The sequence below is a fragment of the Myodes glareolus genome, chromosome 17 (assembly GCF_982192425.1).
Source record: "Myodes glareolus chromosome 17, mMyoGla1.1, whole genome shotgun sequence".
Taxonomy (NCBI): Eukaryota; Metazoa; Chordata; class Mammalia; order Rodentia; family Cricetidae; genus Myodes; species Myodes glareolus.
In genome coordinates, this window is record NC_142042.1 from 16,496,845 (window position 1) to 16,521,922 (window position 25,078).

General features: G+C 40.6%; 1 protein-coding gene across 2 annotated transcripts; it reads right to left on the reverse strand.

The window, feature by feature from the left end:
• Positions 1-6,952: 6,952 nt before the first annotated feature.
• On the reverse strand, positions 6,953-20,437 carry LOC125414752 (guanylate-binding protein 5-like). 2 transcript variants are annotated; one of them, XM_048456903.3, is made up of 11 exons: positions 20,234-20,437; positions 16,753-16,961; positions 15,945-16,072; positions 14,703-14,812; positions 14,342-14,535; positions 13,805-14,047; positions 12,453-12,733; positions 11,043-11,255; positions 10,132-10,234; positions 9,814-10,007; positions 6,953-8,109 (listed from the first exon to the last, which is right to left on the reverse strand). In XM_048456903.3, exons 2-11 carry the CDS (start codon positions 16,940-16,942, stop codon positions 7,987-7,989), a joined length of 1,779 nt encoding a protein of 592 aa, XP_048312860.1. In that variant the 5' UTR covers positions 16,943-16,961; positions 20,234-20,437; the 3' UTR covers positions 6,953-7,986. The 2 variants fall into 2 exon arrangements, with proteins under 2 accessions (XP_048312860.1, XP_048312861.1); XM_048456904.3 differs by having other exon boundaries at positions 16,753-16,964.
• Positions 20,438-25,078: the final 4,641 nt, after the last annotated feature.

Here is a 25,078-nt window from a genome sequence, read left to right on the forward strand (position 1 = left end):
TTTAGGTATCATTTGAACTTGTTGTGATTTTCTGTTTATAGCAACTTCCAGTCTGATGAGTTATGCTTAACATTAAAAACAGGTCAAAACACACAACGAAGAGCATGAAGTTGTAAGCGTTGGGAAATTATGGCATTGAAAGCTCTCTTCACACTTTTATTTCATACTAATTCTATTAACATGACTTAGTCCAGTGCTGAGTCATAAATTTCCTAGATGATTTTAAACTCCAACCACTAGATTCTGTCAAGTAATAACAATCCACAGGAACCAACCACCAGTCACCAGTATCAGAGCAAAACTTGATGTGATTGGAAAATGATAGGGCTTAGAAGTTTCTGCCTTCTTCTGAGCCCTTCCCTTCCCAGACCTTGCTCTGATAATTGGGATCAGTTCAAACTCTTCTCTAGGTTGACATCTTTACAGATGGACTCGTTCTCAGTTTCCAGAGACAGAATAGAATCCTGATCACATCAAACAAGATCTGGAAAGAAACATGTAGATACATCTGAGTCTTCCCCTCGCCCCCACCCCCAACTCCACCTTTCATTTTATTTCAGATCAAAGAGGATTTGGCCTCTGTTAGCTCTTGTTCAGTTACATAAATGGGTCACAGATAAATGCTTATATTATATATTTACAAACCAAAATTTAAATTACATTGGTAATATTAGCTTTAGCTTTTGTTTACTGACTTTTTTATTGTAACTAAGTTTCAATAAAGAAGAAAGTGGCAGTTTCCCTTACTGGAAGTTCAGGAAAATATGGAAGGATACTGAAGCTGCTACAGGGCCTGGAAGATGGTAGTGTTCACACTCATGTAGACAGGTATTGTCTAGAAGCACAACAAGGCCAAAAGTCCATGAGTCATTCTTTGGGTCACTCTGGAAGGCACATGAAGGCAAGGGACTAAGGAGCACATTCTTCATTTATTCTACACGTATTAACTATTTGAGCTGGATTTTATGCCGTTCAATAGTAAACAAATCACAAAAGTTTGAAGACAACCAAGAATATCAAATCTAATTCTGTATATTAGTACCAATCCTTTCAGAACCTCAGTTACACTATTTTGTATGTAAAGAAGAAAATGACATTTTTTTTCAGTGTTGGTGAAATACTTACTATAGTCCATTAGAATATACTAGGTCCAGAATTAAAAATTGTTTCTGTAGAAAAAATGTGTTAACTGTGGTTATATCAGGGGCATGCATGCTACTCAACTAAATTCAGAAAACTGTCAGTACCCATTTATAAAAAGCTAGACACTGTCTTTATTATACAGATAACTATTTCCTTTTTCAGAGACAAACATTCAAACATAAATATAAATACTATAATCATCTCCAGCAGGATTAGAAGAGTATAGGATTATATAAAATAAAATGAGTAATTTAGATGAGGGAAACAGTGTAACAAAACTTGAGACCTGGGGCTGAAGAGATGGCTCAGTGGTTAAGAGCATTGCCTGCTCTTCCAAAGGTCCTGAGTTCAATTCCCGGCAACCACATGGTGGCTCACAACCATCTGTAATGAGGTCTGGTGCCCTCTTCTGGCCTGCAGACATACACACAGACAGAATATTGTATGCATAATAAATAAATAAATATTTTAAAAAAAAAAACTTGAGACCTGAAAAACCGCTGACAGATAGGAGGGAGGTTGCACATTTGTTGGCAATATACAATGCCATCTTACTGAGGAGGAAGAAATCTTGGTTCTCTATGCTTGGAATATAGCAGTGAACACACACATGTACACACACACCTTCTACTGAGTCCATATGAACATTATTAGCATTGCTCATATAAGCATGTGTCCAGAATTGATCACTTGGGATTTGACTATATTATGTGGGAGCTCTTCCTGGAAGAACTGATTCTCCCTGAAAGCAGCCATTGCCTTCCTGCAGCTCCTCATGTAGGAGTGCAGTCATGTGGAATTTCCCGTCCATGTTAGCACCGCATCTGGTGCTGCCATTACACTGATCTCCTTTAGAAAACAACAATGCTGTGGGTGTTTGGGGTGTGTTTTCCCGTTCTGTCTACAGGACACTATCTGGAGGCAAGGGTCCTGATGCCCTCTGCATATTACAATCTTCCTGCCCTTCTTCCACAGTTCTTTCTGAGCCCTAAGAGTAGGTGTTGCGTTGCAGGTGTATACTTCTGACTTCTAAGGGAGGGAATATATGAAATATATACAAAGTTATAAGGTGTAAGGGTTTTGTTGTTTGTTTGTTTGCTTGGGGATTTTGTTCTTACTGCAAAGGAGAACTAAGATAATGAAACCCAAGAAGAGATTTTTACTCCAAATTTAACTAGAACGAGATTAATTCTAGTATATTATGTTGATGCATGCATGAGTCATACATGTTTTAAAAGTAATAAAAGCAAACCTGAGAGTTATTTTTACAGTAACTTAATCCAAAGGGATATGAATATTCCATATTATTGTGGAATCTGTGCAATATTATATATGGCTATATTTAAAAAAAACATAAAAAGTACAAATTCCAGCAACTAAGCCATCTGGAAGATGGGCATCTTTTCTACTTTTGCAAGGGCTGATGGAATATGTTAAGAAGGATCTGAGATTGAAGGTAGCAGTCAGGAAGAAACCACTGTACCGCAATGTCTCTACAGAGAGCCTAGGGCTTAGTCTCTCATTCTATAAGCCCACTTTAGGAAGAAGACAATGGAGTGCACATTCCTGCTTATTGCTGCAGCCTCTGGTGAATGCCCAAAGAGGAACAGTGTGTCCTGAGATTCAAGCATATGGGAACCAAATTCAGAGACTGAATCATGGGCATGACACACAGCTGTGGGACCCAGCCATGGCAAGCTCAATAGAGGCCTGAGTCTCAGTAGTTTACCCTGGTTCCAAAAAAGACCACAAACTGAGACGACCCAGGCACCATCCAGAACAGACCATCCAAAGGAAATTCCTAACGTTCCAATCATTGTAGATGGGATCACCTGTCAGTAAATACCCAGTGCTTTTCACCAGGACACTCCAAGACAAATGTCAGCCAATCAGGTGTCCTAACCTTAGAAATCCCTCACCCCCACTTTGCTCCTATAAAAACCCAACCCTAACTGAGCTCGGAGTTCTCCAATCACTCCAATACATTAGGCACACAGAGAGTCCAAGTTTACAAACTTGTGTAAGAATAAAGACTTTTTTCTTTTACATGCAAAATTCGATCCTTTAGTTGTTTTTTTTTTGGAGGGGGTGGGGGGAAACTCCATGATCTAGGCATAACAGCAACATCTAACCACATACCATCATTTGGTCACCTAAGTTGGTTTCTTCTGTTTTTATCCAACAGTCAGTGTGCAATTAATAATTTATGTTCATTTCTTCTCTTTTCTTATCACCCTCACAATTCCTTAAAACTACTAGTGTTATTAACATAATTTAATCCTTTTATCAAAATAGGATATATATATATATATATATATATAGAGAGAGAGAGAGAGAGAGGAAAGAGAGAGACAGAAAGAGAGAGAGAGAGAGGTCTATATATTAAAAATTCCTAATGCTATCATCAGGAAGTAATCACTCATTTTGTTGAATGTTCTTGCAGATTGTTTTCTCTACTTCTTCTGAGCTGTCTATCTTGACTATAATGTCTTGAAACTACTTTAAGTTCCTATTCTAAATGAAATAGTCACAATTCAAGCTCAAAGGTAAACATTTAATTAAAGTGAAAAAAATCCTAACCATCATATTTGTAAATGCTGAAAATGCTTCATTTTATTTCAGTTTCATTTTTTGCTTCTGCTAGGATGCTTCTGTCTTATTATATGTGAATTTCAGTATGAACAAGAATTGTAGTATATTAAGTTGAGGCATACAGAAGAATCAATTTAACACATTTTCCATTTGCATTCTGTTAGTCTTTTGCTGCCACTTTAAGAACTAACCATGCCCACCCCAGCCACTTTTGGACCTCCCCCGCAGCCATCTTCTCTCTCTCTCTCTCTCTCTGGTGTGTGTGTGTGTGTGTGTGTGTGTGTGTGTGTGTGTGTGCATGCGTGTGTGTGTATGTATGTATGTCTTTGTTGTTTTTTATGTTTGTTTATGTTTTCCTTTCTTTAAGTAATAAATGTCTAGCTTTATGTATAGCCTTATGTCCATTTACTCTGTCGTCCACCGCATCCAGCCGCCTGACTCTGTCACTCGCCCGGGGACCCTGACTCCCCCTGCCGCATGGCACTGCCACTTGCAGCTGCTCCGCGAGCTGCCCGGGACATCTCGCCATGGTATTATTTTTAAAAAAAGAACAATATTTTGGTGCCGCGGACTCGACTGATTCACCCGCCAAGGGTTGGTCCCAGCTTCACATATCGTCCGGGACTCTGAGCTCCAACTTCTGGGATTGAATCGGACCGAGGGCCTTCCTCAACCCTGCCAACTGCCTGGACTCCTTCCTACAGACAACACCGGCTTCTAATTGTAAGTTTCCTCACTCCAGCCAGCTTATCTGAGCCTTTTTAACCCGGGATTGACTGGTCCTCCCGTTGTTTCTGGGCTCGGGGAGGGGTACTTCTCCGCCAGGTCGCTGGCATCCATTACGGCTTGCGTCCTCTGTTAAGCCCATGACTGGGATGGGACAGTTGGCCTGGCCAGCTCCCACCATTCCCGCAACTGGGAACCCGGGGTTCCCAGGCTTCTTCCTCTTTATTTCAGTCTTTTCTTCCTTCCAATCTTTCTCGCGGATGTAATTGGCTGACCCAGTTCGGCCTTTAGCATCCCACATGGGCACTTGGACGCCTGGGCACGTGGTTTTGGATGTTCGATTTGCATCTCACCTAAACGGAGAGCCATTCCCCATAGGCTCGAGATGCCACGGTTTTTTTGTGGGTTTTTCACGGTCTTGACCTGGGAAAGCAAGTCGTACCAGCCTAAATATGCCTTAAATTATCTGTTTATATGGGTTTTTCATGATTCAGACTGCATAACTAACAACTAGGTGGCCCCTGGCTTTTAAAATTCCTGCGGTCTTTCCATTCAAGCCACAACACGCGGCCGCCGCCATGTTCATTGGCGTCAGGTGACTTTATCGCTAGATTCACTGAGAGCCAGATCACGCGACCAGGCCCTCCCACTGTTATGTATGTCCCGCTTCCCCCCCCTCCTCAGTGTTCGCTGAAATCCTCTCCTTGGCTGTGATTACAGGTGTTTTGCATAGTGACTTGCTTTCTGATAGGGCCCATCAAAAACATACACTTTGCCTAATTCCTGTTCTTTATGTATAATGATTGTTCATTTCATCTCATTTCAGACAACAAAATCATAAACTGGTATGTACTTTTAAGCTGTTTTCTACCATTGTCAGTTCTGCCACTAATCTTAATGTTACAGTTTTTTTTTCTTTCTGTCTGTCTTTTTACAAATGTGGATCTTACCTATTAAGAGTCAATACAGTCAAACTCAAACCCAATCTCCCAGACAGATTCTATACTGCAGCTATACCTAATAATCAGCCCTCAACTGCTCAGAGATCTGGGGAATGCGATATTTAAATGTTTAATTATTTAAAAAAAACTTTTCATAACAAAAAGAGACAGGTTGGCTCCTAGCAAGCACTCTGTTTCCTTCGAGAAGACATAAGACAAACCGTCACTGACCAGCGTCCATCTGCAGTTTGCTTCGACTGCCAAGTGCTGACCATTGGGCAAAAACTGCCTATCACCTAAACTGGAGACCTCCAAACGTGGACAGGATCACTGGAATCGATAGCCTACATCTGCAGTTTGCTTCGACTGCCAAGCGCTGACCATTGGGCAAAAACTGCCTATCACCTAAACTGGAGACCTCCAAACGTGGACAAGATCACTGGAATCTATAGCCTAGCTGCCCAGGGTCAAGGTAGGCCTGTCTTCCTAAAGATTTCTTGGTCCACAGGGTCTTCAAAAACCTGGCAGGCTCTACATTAAACAACAAAGGTCAAATGCAACCTTTAGCGACCAGGGAGGACCAAAGAGTAGCTCTGGGTGCCAACCAAGTAAGTACTCTGTCATTTTTTAATCAATAACTCAAGTAAAATCTTATCCTTCTCAAAGATCTCTGACAGTTTGATAGCTAAGAGGTTTTGCCAGGTTGTCTCACCAAATACAAATACTTTTCATTATAATTTCTGTTTTTACAAACCCAAGGAGTTCTTAATACAATGTATATGTCTAAAACTTCTCTTTTTCTTATAAGTTCCAGGGAGCTGAATTAAAAAACCCACCGTAAACAGGTCAGATACAAACCTCTCAATTCCCTGGTCCTAAAAATTTTTTTCTCAATTTAACTTTGTCCTCTGTTCTGCCAACACCCTAACCAGGTACAAGGGACATTTCCATACCACAGACACCTGTCCTGTCGGGAGCAGAGACCAGATATGCCAGGATGTGACCAACACCCAGCTTCTCTTGGATCTCCCTCAACCCCACACCCCCCAAAGACGACGCCCACAAATCAGCTGGAAGCAGTCTTGAGAATTCGCCACCCCAATTCCTTCAACCTATAATGTCTAGCCTTCTACTTTTTATTATAAAAAGAATCCGGGAATGTTAGTCTTCTGCTGCCACTTTAAGAACTAACCATGCCCACCCCAGCCACTTTTGGACCTCCCCCGCAGCCATCTTCTCTCTCTCTCTCTCTCTCTCTGGTGCGTGTGTGCATGTGTGTGTGTGTGTGTGTGTGTGTGTGTGTGTGTGTGTGTGTGCATGCGTGTGTGTGTATGTATGTCTTTGTTGTTTTTTCTATGTTTGTTTATGTTTTCCTTTCTTTAAGTAATAAATGTCTAGCTTTATGTATAGCCTTATGTCCATTTACTCTGTCGTCCACCGCATCCAGCCACCTGACTCTGCCGCTCGCCCGGGGACCCTGACTCCCCCTGCCGCATGGCGCTGCCACTTGCAGCTGCTCCGCGAGCTGCCCGGGACATCCCACCATGGTATTATTTTTTAAAAAAGAACAATACATTCAATTTTATTGAGCAACAGAATAAGACTTACATAAGCAAATTCTTTCTTTCTCTCCCTGTTGGCCTCTTGGTGGATACAGGCAAGAGCTGCTCTACTAGAACAAACTGGAGTTTATTTACATCTGGAAAACTACAATGAGCCCATGGTCAGAAGCTTCTTAACAGAAAAGGGAAAGGCGCATTCCAAGCATAAGTCTGTAAGTCTTAGCTATGCTGCCATCAAAGCACAGCATTTAATTAAAAGAATTGTGAGAAACACAGAAAAAAAAACAAGTGCCGTTATATATTTTAAAGAGCTAAAGCAAATAGATGTGTCAATAGAAGACAGACGTAGAATGATCAGAGATCATTTAAAATTTCTAAATTTTCAATCGCTAAAATGATTTAAAAATCAGTATAATAACTATTTAAGAATCCGGTGAAAAGTGAGCAATATGAATGGACAGGTGTAGACTTTAAGGAAGAATTCTTGAAATGGACAGAGCCAAACGGCAATTCTGTATATCAGAAACACTGTATTGTGACGAAGAATTTCTTTAATAAACATAACAAAAGATAAAATGCACAGATGGCAGAGAAGACAATCAGTAGAAACAAATCTATCTGTAAGTCAATGACATGGTAGCTGGGCCTGTGACAAGGTTGACTATAACGTTATTGGGCTCCCAAAGAAGAAACATAGACGAAAGAGAACATGCAAATGGCCAACTTCCAGTACTGAGGAATCACACTGCCCAAAGACTACTACTCCATCCAGTCGAGAAATATGCATTGTTTCTGATTTGTCACTGGTACTTTCTTTCTGTCCACCAGCAGGAGAGATACACATGTGAGTCCAAGATACTGATCAAGTTAACACTGTGTAGGCAACGTAAAATACCTTAAGACAAATATGACAGTTAGACAGGGGCATTGGGGTTTTATGGGTTGTCTCAAGTCCTTTAATCTCTTGCTTCTTTGTGTCTTCAGTGAGAAGCAGTAAGGAAAGGAAGTCCTTCCTTTGGTGGTTAGCTTAAGATACATTGGTTATGTGATCGTCGGTGACAGACCCTTTCTTTTGCCATTTGAAGCTGTTGGTTGAGTTGTCTGAGTTGAGCTTCCTGTTCTGCCTTGATCCTCGCAGCCTCTTCCTAAGAGGAAAGAAACAGAATTGATTGATGTAGGTGGGCCTTCTGTATGTGTTATTTTCATTGGTTAATAAAGAGACTGCCTTGGCCCTTTGATAGGACAGAAAATTAGGTATGCGGAGTAAACAGAACAGAATGCTGGGAAGAGGGCAATGAGGCAGACGCCATGGAGCCAGCCACCAGGTCAGACATGCTGAATCTTTCCCGGTAAGCCACCACCTCGTGGTGCTACACAGATTATTAGAAATGGGTTCATCAAGATGCAAGAGTTAGCCAGTAACTAACTCTCTACAGATAATGAGCTAGGCAGTGTTTAAATGAAAACAATTTGTGTGTTGTTGTGTCCGGGGCTAAGCTAGCTGGGTGGGAGCCGGGCAGGTCGAAAAGCAGGCCTGCCCGCAACTCATCACTACAATTGATGGAGTTTGACAAAAATAAATGACACCCAACTCTTTTCTCATTCGTTAATCATTGGTTCATGCATATTTATACTACTCTATGGTAGCAATAGACAATCCCTGAACAACTCTCCATCAGTATCTGTGCAGCTACTTCTATCACTTTCCAACCCTTTTCTCTAGTTCCAGACACAGCATGTTTCAGTCTCTGAAACGTTAGTGTCTCTAGAATTCCACCCCAACATGACCTTCTTCCTTAGACCAAAACATTACCTTGGCAATCTCACTTACATATTCTCTTCAATTCTCACACATTGAATATTGTCAGATATGTTTCTACAAGAAGAGTCTGTTCACAGAGAGGCAAGGTGTCATCCAGAGTGTCAAACACAACCATCTGAGTCCTATCTAAAAAGTAGAGTCCATGTCGCCACCCTTTGACTGACAGGAGTGATGGCCCTCTCTACCGTTCATGAAAGCAAGGGAATATGAAAAATAAATAGTAGTAGTTCCTAATAAAGCTAATACCTGTAGATATACTGGTAAGTCAGAAGATGGGTAGGGACAGTTTTATGAGTGGTGACCAGGAGTGTCATACTATCTCTGCAGAACCAGCCATGTTTGCGATCCCGTTAGCAAGCCTGTGTGATGCCAATATTTGGGTTATTCTTGTGGAAATTCACTTAAATCGCTTGAGAGCTGGGGACACAGTAGTTCTGCTTCATGATGGCTAGAGATTGCTTTATGGCAATCTAAAGACTGTGTATGTGCTAAACAATGGCCACTGACTGCTCCTTAAGTGCTGGTAAAACTGGAAGAGACAAGCTACAAGTTAAAGAACAACAGAGCCAGAAGTGACCAAAGGAAGACAGGAATAAAGACACAGAACATAAACCTGATGCAAAAATAATAACATGATCAAGACACACAATTGTCCAAAACAAGTAACAAACAGAAGAGGTAGCTAATTAAGAAATGCCTCCATTCTTATTTAATATTATGTATACTCTTTGCCAAACATCATTACATCATTCGAAGCACAAATATTAAAGCATTGATTATCACCTTGTAAAATACAGATTCCTGCCTCTATGCTGCACTAAAGTATAGAAAGAAGAGGCAATTTGCATAAGTACACATTTAGTAGAAAGTGATACTTGGGATTGACATCCAGCAGTCTGACTTGAGGGTCTCTGCCCTGAGCTGCTCCCATGAGACGACTTTTCCCCTGGGGCCATCGCGCTGTCTCCTTGACAGATGGGAGACTGAGTAGCTGAGTAACATCCCAGAGAAGCAGTTCAACAAGTACCTGGATCTTCTGTCTCCTGATCCTCTCTTGCTCTGCCTGGAACTTTGCTTTGTCAATCTCCATTTGCCTCTCCATTTGCCTCAGTTTCTCTTGATGCAGTCTCTCCTGCTCTGCTCTCTTTTGTTCTTCCTGGGCTCGAATTGCCTCCAACCTCTGTGCTTCTGCCCTGGCAGCCGCTGCTCTTTCTTGTTCAGCTGAGGAGAAAAGAAAGTCAGCCACAAGCCTCTGCTGTGAGAACAGTGAACTCTCCTTGCGAATGCAGGCTGTGTTAACTTTCAACTTCTTGTGCACCATGCATTGCTTCCATTTCCTTCTCACCTTTTCTATCATTCTCCTTGGCTGTGAGAGCCTTGTCTGTTTGTAGAATTGTATTGCTCAGTCCTTCTTTGGTCTTCAAATACTTCTGAAGCTCTTCCTCAGCCTGGGAATCCCCAAAACATGCTGTTAGAACTAGGAAATGCTAATTTGCAAACCAGAAAATGTCTTTCTTTCCCACTATCTTTCCCTCCTAGGGGATGCTCAGACTGTACACAATGAGTGTGTCCATTAGTCTTCAGCTACAGGAATGATGTTGCCTTTGCCAATCAGAGCACCCAGGGATGCTACACCTAACAAACTTACCTATAGGTGGCTAAACACTGAAATGTGGGTGTTTTAAAAACTAGTGTGGGTGCTGCAATAGATATGCTTGCCTTTCCCCTGAGATGTAAGTCTCTAAAAGCAAGCTAAACTAGGGCCATGTCAGAGATTTTTGGATTTTGTTTTGTTTGTTTGTTTGGTTGGTTGGTTCGTTGGTTGGTTGGTTGATTTTTTGGCAGGGGAGAAGGAGATTGCTTGAAAATAAAGTTAACAGTTAGGAAAATGAAGCAGGAGTTGGAAAGAAATAAATAGAAGGAAATGGATGACGTCACTTGAACTCTGGCAGGTATCTATACTTGAAATAAAAACCTTTTCAGCCAGTCAGTTATTGGCTTTCCCTAAATTGGCTTCACTTATTGAGAGTCTGACTTGTGTAATCCTAACCAGCCCCGCTGATGTTCATAAACGCTGACGACTACAGCTGAAGTCTAGTGTTGACAGTGATGGGCTTGCTTTCTTCTACAGCTGCCATGGAAGTTGACATTCTCTGCTAGAACATCGAAGCCAAGTGCATATTACCCCAAAACAAAGTAACTCATGGACAGAGACAGAGAGTACATCACTGCACCTGTACCGAGAATGAAGGATACCTGTGTTCCCTTCCCTGGTTGGTGACGATACTGTGCCTTCAACTGTTCCATCTTCTGAAGGAAAAGACTGTGGCCTCCTGGTTTAGCATAGATCCCCTGTGCCACTTCTTGTTCCAGAGACTTAAAAATACTCTGAAGTAGGGTTGAGCAGTGGTCTACAGAGGCTTCCTCATTCTTCTTACAAATCTCATCTTGCTTTCCACTTAGTAGGGTCTTTAAAAGGGGGGAAAAAACATGAAAATGTTAGGTATACTTCAGTGCTCCTGGGAATTGTTTTTCAAAAGAATTTGCATTTTATTTTCTTAGAAACTTGGACAAATGTATGTAAGATTATATCCTTATCAAAGCTGGAAAATTTGCAAGAAAATACTTTATGAGAGGTTATGTTTACTTGGCAGTTAGAAATGTTTTCCTTTCTAACAGCAGATATATTAAGTTGTTTCTTAAGGAACAGTGAGAAAGAACTTCTCTTATTTTTGTTTTGTTTTGTTTCATTTTGGTGGGCTTTTTGTGACAGGATTTCTGTGTGAAACCCTGGCTGTCCTAGAACTAGCTCTATAGACTAGGCTAGCCTTGAACTCACAGAGAATGTCCTGCCTCTGCCTCCTTAGTGCTGGGATTAAAGGCATATACCACCACTGCCCAGCATGTTTGTATCTTTAATCTATTCATCTTGATATTTTCCTACATTTATGTAGTGAGGTTTACTCTTACTTACCCCACGATCTTTTCTCATCTTTTCTCCTCCTTCTACTGAAACCCTTCTTATTCTCAGGAAATATCTCTCTCTCTCTCTCTCTCTCTCTCTCTCTCTCTCTCTCTCTCTCTCTCTCTCTCTCTCTCATGTGTGTGTGCGTGCATGTGTGTGTGTTCCACAGAATTTAACTGAGGTTACTTGAAACTCTTTTCTCATGATGCTACTTCTGCTTTAGATGTGATTTTGTAGTTTCAGTTCTCTCACTTGCACCATAATTCTAAATGTAATCAACTGTTTAATGATGTTTCTTTCAGAGTTTTCAACTTCTATATGTGTAAAATTGAGTCACTGGCTGCACTATCTTCTTATTCTATTAATCCAACTTTTACTGTATCTTAGTAGATGCCAAAGCAATTCTATCTACTTGATCAATAAAAATTGTTAATGATTATTTTCTGTGAGGAAAAAGAAATTCAAGGTTTCTTTAATAGAGTGTGTGTATGTGTTTTGAAAATGTCAGGATCCTTGGGCCATATTCTTTTCAGACTTTCCTATTTTTGCAAACTAACTCACATCAAAGCCACACAAGTGCATGCCATTTCTTTCCAAGCTGGTGGAAACTGATTTTTTAAATTAATTCAATTTTCCAGTTGAAGAGTATTCTTGCCTTCTGTTGACTCTGATATCTACAAACAAATACAGAAAGTAATGACCTCCAACTCCTTCTGGAAACACTGGTCCTCATCCTTGAAAGAATGCTTCTTGAAGATTTCCATGGCTTCGTTCCCGCAGGCCCTGTGCAGCTCCAGCAGCTCCTGAAGGGTCTCTGTTGGCAGCTTCACCCTCTGGCTCATCTGCTGGTCATAGTGGGTGACAGCCTTTTGCAATGCAGCAGAGTTCTCTCTCCGGGCCAAGGCCACCACCGTGTTCTCTATGCAGGGCAGAGCACCACTATTGATGGCATCGACGTAGGTCAGCACCAAGCTTTCTAGACCTTCAGAGAAGGAAGAGATGTCTATGTCATTTGCAGAAAAGGTCTAAGATCACTATGGAATCATTCTGAGAATGCTAATTATGTATTGCCTGCAGTTCTTCAGCGTTCTACAGAGAATTGAAGTGGCCCAGAGAAGTTCTTTTGAAGAATTATAAGATGAAGATGACAAGTAGTTATTTCTTTGAGGAAAAGCATATAAAAATAACAAAAACCTAGTCAAGTCTTTGTTGAAAGAAGAAAACAGAGGAATTCTTAAGACATATGCTATGATCTGTATTTTATCCTTCTCCACAGAGAAACAAGATGATCATATAAAAGTCATGAGCAATCATCTGATTAATATGTTTTAGATTTTTGATACTTTAAGCTTCCTATGCTTTTTTCTCTCAGTTTTCTATTCTATTCATTTTTTTCCTTTTTGCTTTATTTTATCATGGTTAAGGTGGTATGAGTTACTTTCCTCTGTAAATAGAATTCAACAATCAAAACCTTATTCTTCATCAAAACTCCTGTGTTTTTCTTCCTTGTCAGCCTCTGCATGAAAGTAATACAAATTCCTTTCACAATATTTGAAGTATTTGCCAAGTTCTAAAACATGGGCTTCTTAATATCAACTACATTAAATAGTGTGTATGTACACCTTTCAGGATTATAAACAATATGGGATTACATTCAACATCTGTAGAATTTTTGCAACAGAAAAATTCTGTTTCTACAGGGAACATGTATGTATTTATCTTACCTTATTTTATCTTATCTCATGCATATCAAATGCTATGTCACATAATAAAAATCTAATTAATATACTATGGAAATTTTGTTAACACACATGAGTTAATCTGTTTCAAGATAAATGGGTAAAACTTCTCTAATTGATGTCATCATTATTATAATTTTATATGATGCAACTTTGAGATTTTACTAAAACAACACTAGAGGTAAGCTTGGTATCTGTGGTACATTGGATTTCCTTCCCAGCAATGACTGACCCATTTGTCAGTCATCAACATAAAAACTCTGAGTCCTTGATTCTTTATGAGTTGGCATAAAGTCCTTTTAAAACGTACTCACAAGGTCCATTGACCGGGATGCCTCCTGGGAGAGACTTGGTCTTCGAATGTACGAAGACGTGAGAACAGAATTCTGACAACCCCTGCACAAACTCAGGACTCAGCTCATCACTGCTGAGTGTTTGAAGCTGGGAAAGCTTATTTCTCTTAGTGGGAGCATCAAAAACAAAGCATTTCTTCACTGGGAAGAACTTCTGTATGCATAGTCGTGGAAGATTGAATATTTCAGTTCTTTCATCACTACCTGCAGAAAGAAATAAAGGATTTAACATAGAATATAATTTATATCCACTTTAATCTATTCAATTTAAATACATGTCCTTTCTCCTGATGTTGCATTAAACATAAAGAATAAAGACTAACTAGGAGAGGAAAGCAAAACAATTAGAGAAATTTGTTCAATAACTGGAGACTAATAGAATTTTGTAAAAGGGTTAGTTAGGTAAATATGGAAAATTAAATACTTAGTTGCTCATTTGAAAAAAAAATAAGTCCTTGGGTGCTTTTCTTTCTTTTTCCCAGACTGAAGCTCTGTTACCTTGCTTCAGCTTCAGCGACTTCTCCAGATACTCATCTGATGTGATGGCATGCCCATCTGTTTCCAGACTCAGGTAGAAATCTCTCAGAGTCCACACCAAGTCTGGAAAGAAGCTCGTGTCAGCCGGTTCTTCACTTTCATTAAGCTCAGAAGAGTTTCTTGTCCGGAGAAGATCTGTCATTTCTGTCACATTGCTGAGACACGGTTGAGGAAAATTGGCAAAAGTGGGGCTGTATCTCTCTCTGACTGAGCCATCACCCTTGCCCCTTTGTTTTAACTATTATGAGTCCAAAAGTTCTCATAGGTGAATAGAAGATATATTTTCTCCACTGTTAGGACTGTTCTGGACCACAAAGGATACTGCAGTAGGTCGATAGCCCCCTGGTCAATTTTGTTCATTGTGTTGTATACAATGGTGCTACTAAGAAGGATTGCCAGTGCGAAGATCTGAGTATCATTCTTTTCATTAATCTAGAAATCAGAAGAAATTTGAGTCATATGTCGGGACAGTCTTGGGTGAACATCACCAAAAATAAAACATTAATATAAAGATATTAAACAAAGAAAATAATGTGCATGCTTTTCCCATTGGTAATTTTATACTATTGATTTATCATTCTTTACTAACTCACTAGTCTTTCCTCTAATGACTCTTAGACGGTTGCAAAATGAGTAAGTTAGTAGGGCAACCAGAATATTTAAAATTAAAGTCTTACGGGGCAAAATGAAACTGCCTTATATGCATGGTACATATATCTGTATTACTTATTACTACCCATAAGGTGGTCTCATTAACAATCTTATCTCACTCTAAGACATTGCTGAAGAATGAGTTTATAATAACTTTTCATATGCTGCAGATTAAGTAAATCTTGACAAAACAAAAATTTTAAAATGAAGAAAAAGCAAAACCAGAAACTTTTTCATGGTGGACATTCAAGAGAAAGGTCTAGTAATGTCCAAGAACCAGCTCATACTGATTTATAAAAGGCATATCTCCCCAGGTCCAAATTGAACTCTACATTGGAAACTTGAAGTCAATGAGAATGGGAACATTTAGGAAAAAATGGCAAGCTTTAGACTGAAGTGTTTTATTCATAGTGAGTGGTGTGTTAAATGCTTACCAGTGTACAACTAGAAAATGAAGTGTGTCCATTTCACATAATTATGTCCTGTTCACATAATTAGTTGGGAAAGACAAACAGGAAAACATTTGGAGAGACATTTTTTTTTGTCAAAACCATGGAACTACAGGTATTATAGGCGTAATGTAGACAACTTGATCTAACCAGTAGCCAACTAATAGTCCACATTCTCTACAGGACTGGGTTTGTAACAGTGATTTAAATTCCACTATGTTTCAGTACTTAGGAAATATCTAGTTCATCATCATTCTAGTACTCTCAGTATGGACTCTGCCTTATGAAGGTATTTTCTCACTCCATGCATCCAGGCTCTGCCTATTGAAAATAAAGGGCAAAAGTGCACTCAGGTCAACTGGAAATGCCAATTTTATGGGTGGTGAGAAGAGAAATTCCTGTACTAAGAGTATTTAGAGACCTGGGAAGATAAACGAAATCCAAACAGAATCCTTTCTCCTTACCTTCTCCACGTCTCCCAGGCCCTCTGTGTCAAGCAGAACTAGGGTGTGGTCTGCCTTCTGGGGATGAGGCACACACCACATCCAGATCCCCTTGGTGTGAGACTGCACAGTGGATCCAACAGAAAAGCCTGAGAAGCAAAGTTAGTGGAATTGACGAAAGAGGGCATCTGGAAGTCAGGTGGTAGTGGCGTATACCTTCAGTTCCAGCATGCAGGAGACAGAGGCAGGCTGATCTCTGTGAGTTCGAGGCCAGCCTGGTCTACAAAAGCTAGTTCCAGAACAGGCACCAAAGCTGCAGAGTAACCCTGTCTCAAAAAACAAAAAGATAACAAAGAGGGCATTTGGAATTCAGGAATTCTCTTTAGAATTTAAGCTAGGATGCAGGAGAAACAAAATAAGACAGAAGAACAGACAACTGATGATATAAATAGAAGTAAAGGAATGGGCAAAGAGTATTAATGACTTAAAGCTGTCATCTGATGCTATTTTAAAAATACAATCTTATGCTCCTAAAACCTTAAGAGTTTGATTTTTTTCATTGGATTTATTTTGTTGAATTTATTTCACTGATGTCTTAGTTTTTATAAAGGTAATATATTTTACTTTTTCTGGAAGATGTTGAAGAACAAACACATGCTAAGTCACAGACAGAGAGCTTTTCTTTAGCTACCGAAAGATGCAAACAGTGGCTATGGCACAAACACAATATCTAGACGGGTCCCCAAGGTTCTCTCCTCACACCCTAAGCTGGATGCTCACAGTATGAGTGGATAGAGGGGACTCAGCAAGCATTGTTGGTGTTGCTCACCTTTCTCCTTCCCAGCCAACTTGTTCATCAGGTAGGATTTGCCTGTACGGTAAAGGCCCACAATGGCCACCACAACCACCGGCTGTGTAATGGCAGACAGAATCTTCAGAGCTTCCTGGTTGGCCACTAGCTCTTCCTCATTGTTCTCAATGAGGCACATGGGTTCTGGCATGTGGATCTCTGGAGCCATGTCTAAAATGTTTCTTTGTCTGCTGGAGAAGAAACGGGATGACCTGAAATTCCTAGTATTTAAAGAAAGGCATTTTATCCATTGAATCCTGGAATAAATAATCTGAAAACATTGCCTGAGTTTCTGAGATATTGAAAACTAAAAACTAAGAACTAAAAAATAAGTAGCAAAGTACAATACCTCCTGCCTTTTCACAGACCTGTAATAGCATATGCTACAGCCTCTTAAGTTCTTGATAGACTCAGGAAACCCATATCTTTTGCCTTCCTTCTAACAGTTTGGGTCTAGCTCATTCCATTGGCTTCCAGCTTGCTAATGTTTTCTGGCGTGTACCCATTGGTATCCTTGGATTGCTTGACTGTGACTTGTTGTGCACTCTCTTACTGAGCTATATGACCAAACTGTACCACTTTCTTGCCAATAAGACTTAATTCTAACATATATCATTTTCAAAGACATTATACATGTTTACTTATTAAAGTGGTACTTTCAAAAACATTTTTTACATAGATATGAATGTCCTTTATTAATCCTAAACTTCAAAGCACATCATTTTGTAATCGGCAAAATGATTGAAAAGACATCATTACTGGTATGCTGACAACTGCCTAATAAAATAGTTTAAGCTGAATGATAAAGGTAACACATGCTTTTCGGCCGCATTTATCAGAGAAACAGCTATCTTCCATTTTAGTACTGACTATTTAAGAGAAAAAAATGGCTAAAAAGCCATGATCTTCATTGAATTCCTTTTTCATTACAAAACAGTAACAAGAAAACATCTGAATTAGTTGCACCCGCAGGCCATAATAAAAGGATGGGTTTCTTTGCTGTTGTATTTAATGGTCATAAAGACATATTTTCTGCTCATACTCAGAGCCAGGGCAAGCTAGATCATGCCTGTGGCTAAGAAACTAAAACAGAAATTGTTTTGATACGAACAGACAGTGACAGATTCAAAACAGATGGCAGATGTGAAGCCGTGGCCATGAGGAAGTACCTAGTGCAAGCCCATGCCAGAAAACAGCCTTATCTTAGTGAACTGAGAATCGAATGCCAAGTGCTTGCCCATTCTAACCCATCTCTGGTGTGATATTGCTATCCTGTATCAGTAGTTGCCTTATCTATACACAGCAGGAATTAAAATGATTTTTTGGCAGACTATATAGATGTAGCCTTCAGTGATGATCTACAATTGGCCAAGACAAGAAAGATCACATCTGCACGTGATGTGGAGGTTTAGAAGCCCTTGTAATTTTGGATGATGTCAGTAATGAAGGAAGAAACTAATGCAATTGAATGTTTAACCTTTATAAAGAGCATTAGTACTGTGTGTCTCTAGTAATCATAGTATTTTACGTGTTAGCACCAAACAGTGTCTGGATAGAATCCTTAAATGTTTTTACTGCAGCCAAATCACAAAGGTCACTGCACATTTAACATTCTCCAGGCACATTCCAAAATTCATTACTCTGCCTTGCATAGATCAGCCCAGGACTCCAGAATACATTCTCTGTAACTGTTAAGAGTTCCATAACTTTAAGGGAACTGGAGAGATGGTTCATCGGTTAAAAAAAAACTGACAGCTCTTTCAGAGGACCAAGGTTTGTTTCCAAGAACCTACATATTGGCTCACAACTGTCTGTAGCTCCAGTTCCTTCATCTGGCTTCCAAGCGCACCAGGGACCCATACACATAAAATAAAAATAATTTGTAAATTTTTTAAAATCACATTTTGACTTTCCTGTAATTTAGACTTGATGTGCAGTCTCAGACTTGCAACTGATTAGCATTATAATGTCACTCAACTCTTTCAGTATGCTTCCTACAAGTCAGAAGCAAACCAATCAATATGCATTTATGTCAGTAGAGAGCTGGCTGGGGTGGTGGATCAGTGGTTAAAAGCACCCGAAGAAGAAGAAGACCTGGGTTTGGCTGAAGCCACATCAAGTGACTCAACTGCCTGTAACACCAGTACCAGGGGACCTGATGCTCTTCTTAGCTCTATGGACAGCTGTACAGTGGGGAGCGTGTGTGTGTGTGTGTGTGAGAGAGAGAGAGAGTGTGTGTGTGTGTGTGTGTGTGAGAGAGAGAGAGAGAGAGAGAGAGTGTGTGTGTGTGTGTGTGTGTGAGAGAGAGAGAGAGAGAGAGAGAGAGAGAGAGAGAGAGAGAGAGGGAGAGGGAGAGGGAGAGGGAGAGGGAGGGGGGAGAGGAAGAGGAAGAGGGAGGGAGAGAGAAAGAGAGGAAGAGGGAGGGAGGGAGAGAGAGAGAGAGTGTGTGTGTGTGTGTGTGTGTGTGTGTGTGTGTGTGTGTGTGTGTGTGTGTAGGGGGGACTACAGAGAAGAAAACTGCTAAGAAAACTGAGAGAAAATGCTGAGGAGTTCTGGGGACAAATCTCTGGAAGAAAACAGATCCTGTTACAAATAGTTTTAGTTCAGGGTCACAGGACAGAACTGAGTGCAAAAGAGGTTAAAAAGCAAGTGACTGCCATGGAAAAGAGGGCCTGGAAACTTCAAGAGACCACAGCAAAGCTGAAAGCCCACTGCAGTGTCAGGAAGTGTCTCCCTGCTTTGCCTTGGAGTTTCACCTTTTCTTTGTTTTTCGTTTTTGTTTTGTCTTCAGCATCTTAGATATCTACATTGCAACTCGATCTTTGCTCTTCCTCGTGCCAAGAAACAGTTGCCTGCTGTTCTAAAAATCCCCCAGGTCACAGACTGAAAGGGCTGCATCAAGTTTTTTTGCTTTGATCCCATTTTTATGTTTTAGCTATATTAATTTTCTAGCCCTTTCAACTTTCATTAATTTTTTTAAATTTATTTTTGATTTTACATACCAACCCCAGTTCCTCCCACTTCCCCTTCTCTGTTATGTGACTTGATCTTTTGGGGGAGGGGGCCCTGACAGTGGCACCAGGACCTATCCCAGGGGCATGAACTGCCTTTTTAGAGCCCACTCCCTTTGCTGGGACACCTTGTTAAGCCTTGATATGGCGTCCTGCATCAGGTCTTAAAGACAGAGGAATTTAAGCAGTGATTGTGGATGCCATGAAAGAAAAAACAGCTGGAAGGCATTTCTAGCCTTCAGTCTAGTCCCTACCCAGGCTGCCCCTCATTGTCAGGAAGCAAATGTGACACTGATTGGCAGATAAACAATTGTTTGTCTGCCAATACTGTGACTTAGGCTTCCTTAGGGCTGATCCAGCATTCCTGGCTAAGATGCTTTCCATCCTGGATAGAATAGTTTAAAAACTAAACCATAACCATCTGCCCACCCATGCATGTCCAACCTTACCTTAACAAAAACTGAGGAGCCAAGTCAGAGCAAGAGCTGCTAAGAAAGCAGCTTCCAAGAGGACGTTCCCAGAGTGTAAACTTGTTGCCCGTTTTTAGCTGTGCTTGTTTCTCTTAAATACTGGCCAGTTCTGGGAATTCCCTTTCTCCTCCCAGCTCTCTAGCAGAGAACTTACTTTTGAAATATATAGAAAAAAAAACAAACAAAAACCAAAACTAACATGGTTTCTTTCCAACCCTGAAAGGAAACTGAAACTACCCAAGCTCAGTTAGTTAGCTTAATGCAGTTAAAGACGATTTCCTTTAACCGCGTTGTCCCATGAAAGGTGAAAGGTGTGGATACATTGAACTGATTTCCCAGATGTTGCCCATTGTTGCTGAAAGAGAGAATTCTCTTTCAGAATTGACATCTTTCTTAACTATTGGGAGCATGGTTCATTTTATTCCTTTTAAATTAGAGTGATGTTATATCTGGTTTGGAGGTTGGTCCCTTTTGAGGACAAACCTCACTTACTACTTGAGAACTAATTTCTTGCAATTGTATCTGCATGCACTTAGGATAAAGTCTGTACTATTGGTAGTAGGTTGACTGAGAGTCACAGGGTCTCTTTTGTGAGTTCTAAAATACCATATACAAAAGAAATAAAACAAGGCTTAAAAGGAAAATTCAGGACCATTTTATTGGAGTTCAAAGAAAAAAAACAACGGCGAGGGTGGGGGCGGGGGGGGAGGGCAGACAGCAGCTCTCAGCAGGGAACCAGAAGCCAGAAGCCGGAGGTGGGGGTAGAACAAGAGCAAGTCACGCTTTCCAGGTTAGAGGCCAAGCTGTCAAGCAGGCACAGCAGTGAAAGTTCCTAAGCATCTGCATGAGGTGTGGACCTGCCTCCTGGCTCAACAGACAGGGAAGATGTTAAATCCCAAAGTTGGGTTGATCCAGGAGATGATGACAGTCCAAGCTGGAATCTTGAATCTAGCCTGTAAGAGAAACTGGAGCAGAGGACACACTAAGCCAGACCTGGATTCTGATGAGCTTAAGAAACGGTGATATCAAATGTGCCATTGGTTCAAGCCTAGATGCTTTGGGAAAGGGGGGTTGGGAAAAAACAGATCACTAAACAGGAACCATCTGACATCTAACACTGTGGGAGGCTATTGTCTGGGGTTTTATAGTTTTATAACTTACATACGATGTTCCATTTAATGGTAGGCTTAGTCAGTTCAACATTTTATTTTAGAATCTTTCAAGTTTGAAGGAGAAATAAAATATTTTGCATATATACCCAGGAATAGAATAAAATGGTCAGATAGTGTGAATTTGTCCACATTATGGAAGATGGTATAAATCATTCTGCAATATGATTTCCCAAGTCAGTGTTCCTGCAGTAATGAATGAGAATTCACAGTGCATCAAATATCACCATTAGGAAATGCCAGAATTCTACATTGTTATCACTCGAAGGAATTCATGGTTTTAATTGTCGAGTTTGTTTTGGTTTTTTGAGAATGAATTATAGTTAGGGAAGTGAAAACCCCTTTTATTATCATTGCTTTTTAGAATATGTGTAATCAAGAAACTTGATGTTTTTTATGTTATAAAGTTTTAAACTTCACTTACAGATTAATTTAATTGAATGTTCTTAATATGAGACGTGTGTATACTAAAAACTGCAGTGTGCCTTTTCGTTCTCTCATTGTGTCTTAGGATGAATAGGAAGTTTTAGTGCAAATCTGACTAAACCAATGGGTTCTTTGTTGATATCTAGTGCTTTTCTCTCCTATTTTCCATCTTGAAAGAACTGGAACTAATGTCAACCATTTCTGAAAACGCTTTGTCATTCACAGTTTTAAAAATCTACACTCCTCTTAATCGATTTCTCTGAATGCCAGTAGTAGTAAGCTAAATTTTGTCACTCTTAAATGCAAATGACCTAACTTCCTGAGCATCCTTCTCTTTTAGCTGCGATGTCCTGAATCACCACGTCCGTTGAGTCTGCACGTGTGTATTTATCTCATTATGCTCGCAACCATATTATCCTGTATTAGTTACTCCAGTCTTGCTTCCGGTTTGAAATCACTAATACAGTTTGTGATGTTTTGTTTTCCTCTGTTGTTGGGGTTGGGGTTTCTATTGTTGTGATGAAATACCATGAACAAAATGCAAGTCGAAGAAGAAAAGATTTATGTGGCTTTCCTATCCAAAGACATAGTTCATTGAGGAAGTCAAGGTAGGAGCAGGACAGAACCCAGGAGGCAGGTTTCTGATGTAGAGGCCATGGAGGGGTGTTACCTCCTGGCTTTTCCTAATGGCTTGTTTAGCCTGCTTTTTAATAGAACCCAGGACCACCCTCCAGGGATAGCCCCACCCACAATGGGCTGGGAGAAAATATGCTACAGGCTTACCTACAGCCCCATCTTTTGGAAACATTTTCTCATTTGAGAATCTCGCCTTTCAGATGATTTTAGCTTGTATCAAGTTGACACCTGTGGATTTTATTTTATTTTTTTTAAAGTAAATTTTATTAAATTATAAAAGTTTCCATTTCCGCTCCTCTTCCCAACACCCTCCCACTCCCCCCACTCCCTCTCCTCCTCCCTCTTCGTCCCTTAGGGCAGTAAGGGTTTCCTGCCCTGTGGGAAGTTCAAGTTCCTCCCTCCTCCCTCCAGGTCCAGGAAGGTGAGTATCCAAACAGACTGGATCCCCAAAATCCAGTATATGCAGAGGAAACAGGTCCCAGTATCATAATCAATGGCTTTTCAGAAAGACTTCGGGCCAGCCACATTCAGAGAATCTGGCCAAATTCCGAGAATCTGGTTAGATCACGTCCTCGTTCAGTCCCAGTCCAACTGGCCTTGGTAAACTCTCATTAGATCAGTCCCCTTGTATCAGTGGGTGATAGCATCCCTCGCAGTCCTGATTTCGTTTTTCATGTTCTTCCTCCTTCTGCTCCTCATTTGGACCTTGGGGGGCTCAGTCCGGTGCTCCAATGTGGGTCTCCATCTGTATCGCCGTCCTTCGCCAGATGAAGGATCTATGGTGATAAGCAAAATATACATCAGTATGGTTATGGGCCACGGCCGATTCAGGCACCCTCTCCTCTGTCCAGAGAACAATCTGGGGGATCTCTCCTTGGACCTGGGATCCCATATATAATCAAGTCTCCTGTAAACCCTAAAATGACTCCCTTATTTGAAATATAATCTTCCCTGATCCCATATTCATCCTTCCTCCCTCCCCCCCATCCCAGGCCACCGAGCTTTCCCCATTCCTCCCCTACTCCCTTTTCTCTAACCCTCTCCCCTTCCAACAACCCTCCCACCCACCCCCCCCATGCACCCAAGGTTACCTGGGACTCTTGACTATTTCCTACCTCCTGGCGGATAGCTAAATAATCTTCATCAGGTTCATCTTCTTATTTAGCTTTTCTAGGATCACGAATAATAGGCTCAAAGACCTTTAAATTATGGTTAGAATCCACTTATGAGTGAATACATACCGTGTTCCTCTTTTTGGGTCTGGCTTACCTCACTCAGTAAAGTGTTTTCTATGTCCATCCATTTGCATGCAAAATTCAAGATGTCATTTTTTTTACCGCTGAGTAAAACTCTAATGTGTATATGTTCCACACCTTTTTTAACCATTCTTCTATTGAGGGGCACCTAGGCTGTTTCCAGGTTCTGGCTATTACAAATAGTGCTGCTATGAACATAATTGAACAAATGCTTTTGTAGTATGCTAGGGAATCTCTAGGGTATATTCCCAAGAGTGGAATTGCTGGGTCCTGAGGGAGGTTGACTCCCAGTTTCCTGAGAAACCGCCACACTGATTTCCACAGTGGCTGCACAAGTTTGCATTCCCACCAACAATGGATGAGTGTTCCCCTCACCCCACATCCTCTCCAGCATAGGCTATCATTGGTGTTTTTGACTTTAGCTATTCTGACAGGAGTAAGATGGTATCTCAAAGTGGTTTTGATTTGCATTTCCCTGATCGCTAAGGAGGTTGAGCATGACCTTAAGTGTCTTCTGGCCATTCGAAGTTCATCTGTTGTGAATTCTCTGTTCAGTTCAGTACCCCATTTTTTAATTGGGTTAATTAGAGTTTTAGTGCCTAGTTTCTTGAGTTCTTTCTATATTTTGGAGATCAGACCTTTGTCTGATGAGGGGTTGGTGAAGATCTTCTCCCAGTCAGAAGGCAGCCTTTTTGTCTTACTGATAGTGTCCTTTGCTTTACAGAAGCGTCTCAGTTTCAGTAGATCCCATTTATTCATTGTTTCTCTTGTTGTCTGTGCTGCTGGGGTCCTGCTTAGGAAGAGGCCTCCTGTGCCTATATCTTGTAGACTACTTCCCACTTTCTCTTCTATCAGGTTCAAAGTGGACGGATTAATGTTGATGTCTTTAATCCATTTGGACCTGAGTTTTGTGCATGGTGATAGGTATGGATCTACTTTCATCCTTCTACAGGTTGACATCCAGTTATGCCAGCACCATTTGTTAAAGATGCTTTCCTTCTTCCATTGTATACCTTTAGCTCCCTTGTCAAAAATTAGGTGCTCATAGGTTTGTGGGTTAATATCCGGGTCTTCTATTCGATTCCAAAGGTCGATTTCTCTGTTCTTATGCCAATACCAAGCTGTTTTCAATACTGTAGCTCTGTAATAGAGTTTGAAGTCAGGGATGGTAATGCCTCCTGACGTTCCGTTATTGTATAAGATTGTTTTGGCTATCCTGGGTTTTTTGTTTTTCCATATAAACTTGATTATTGTTCTCTCAAGGTCTGTGAAGAAGTTTGATGGGATTTTGATGGGGATTGCATTGAATCTATAGATTGCTTTTGGTAGAATTGCCA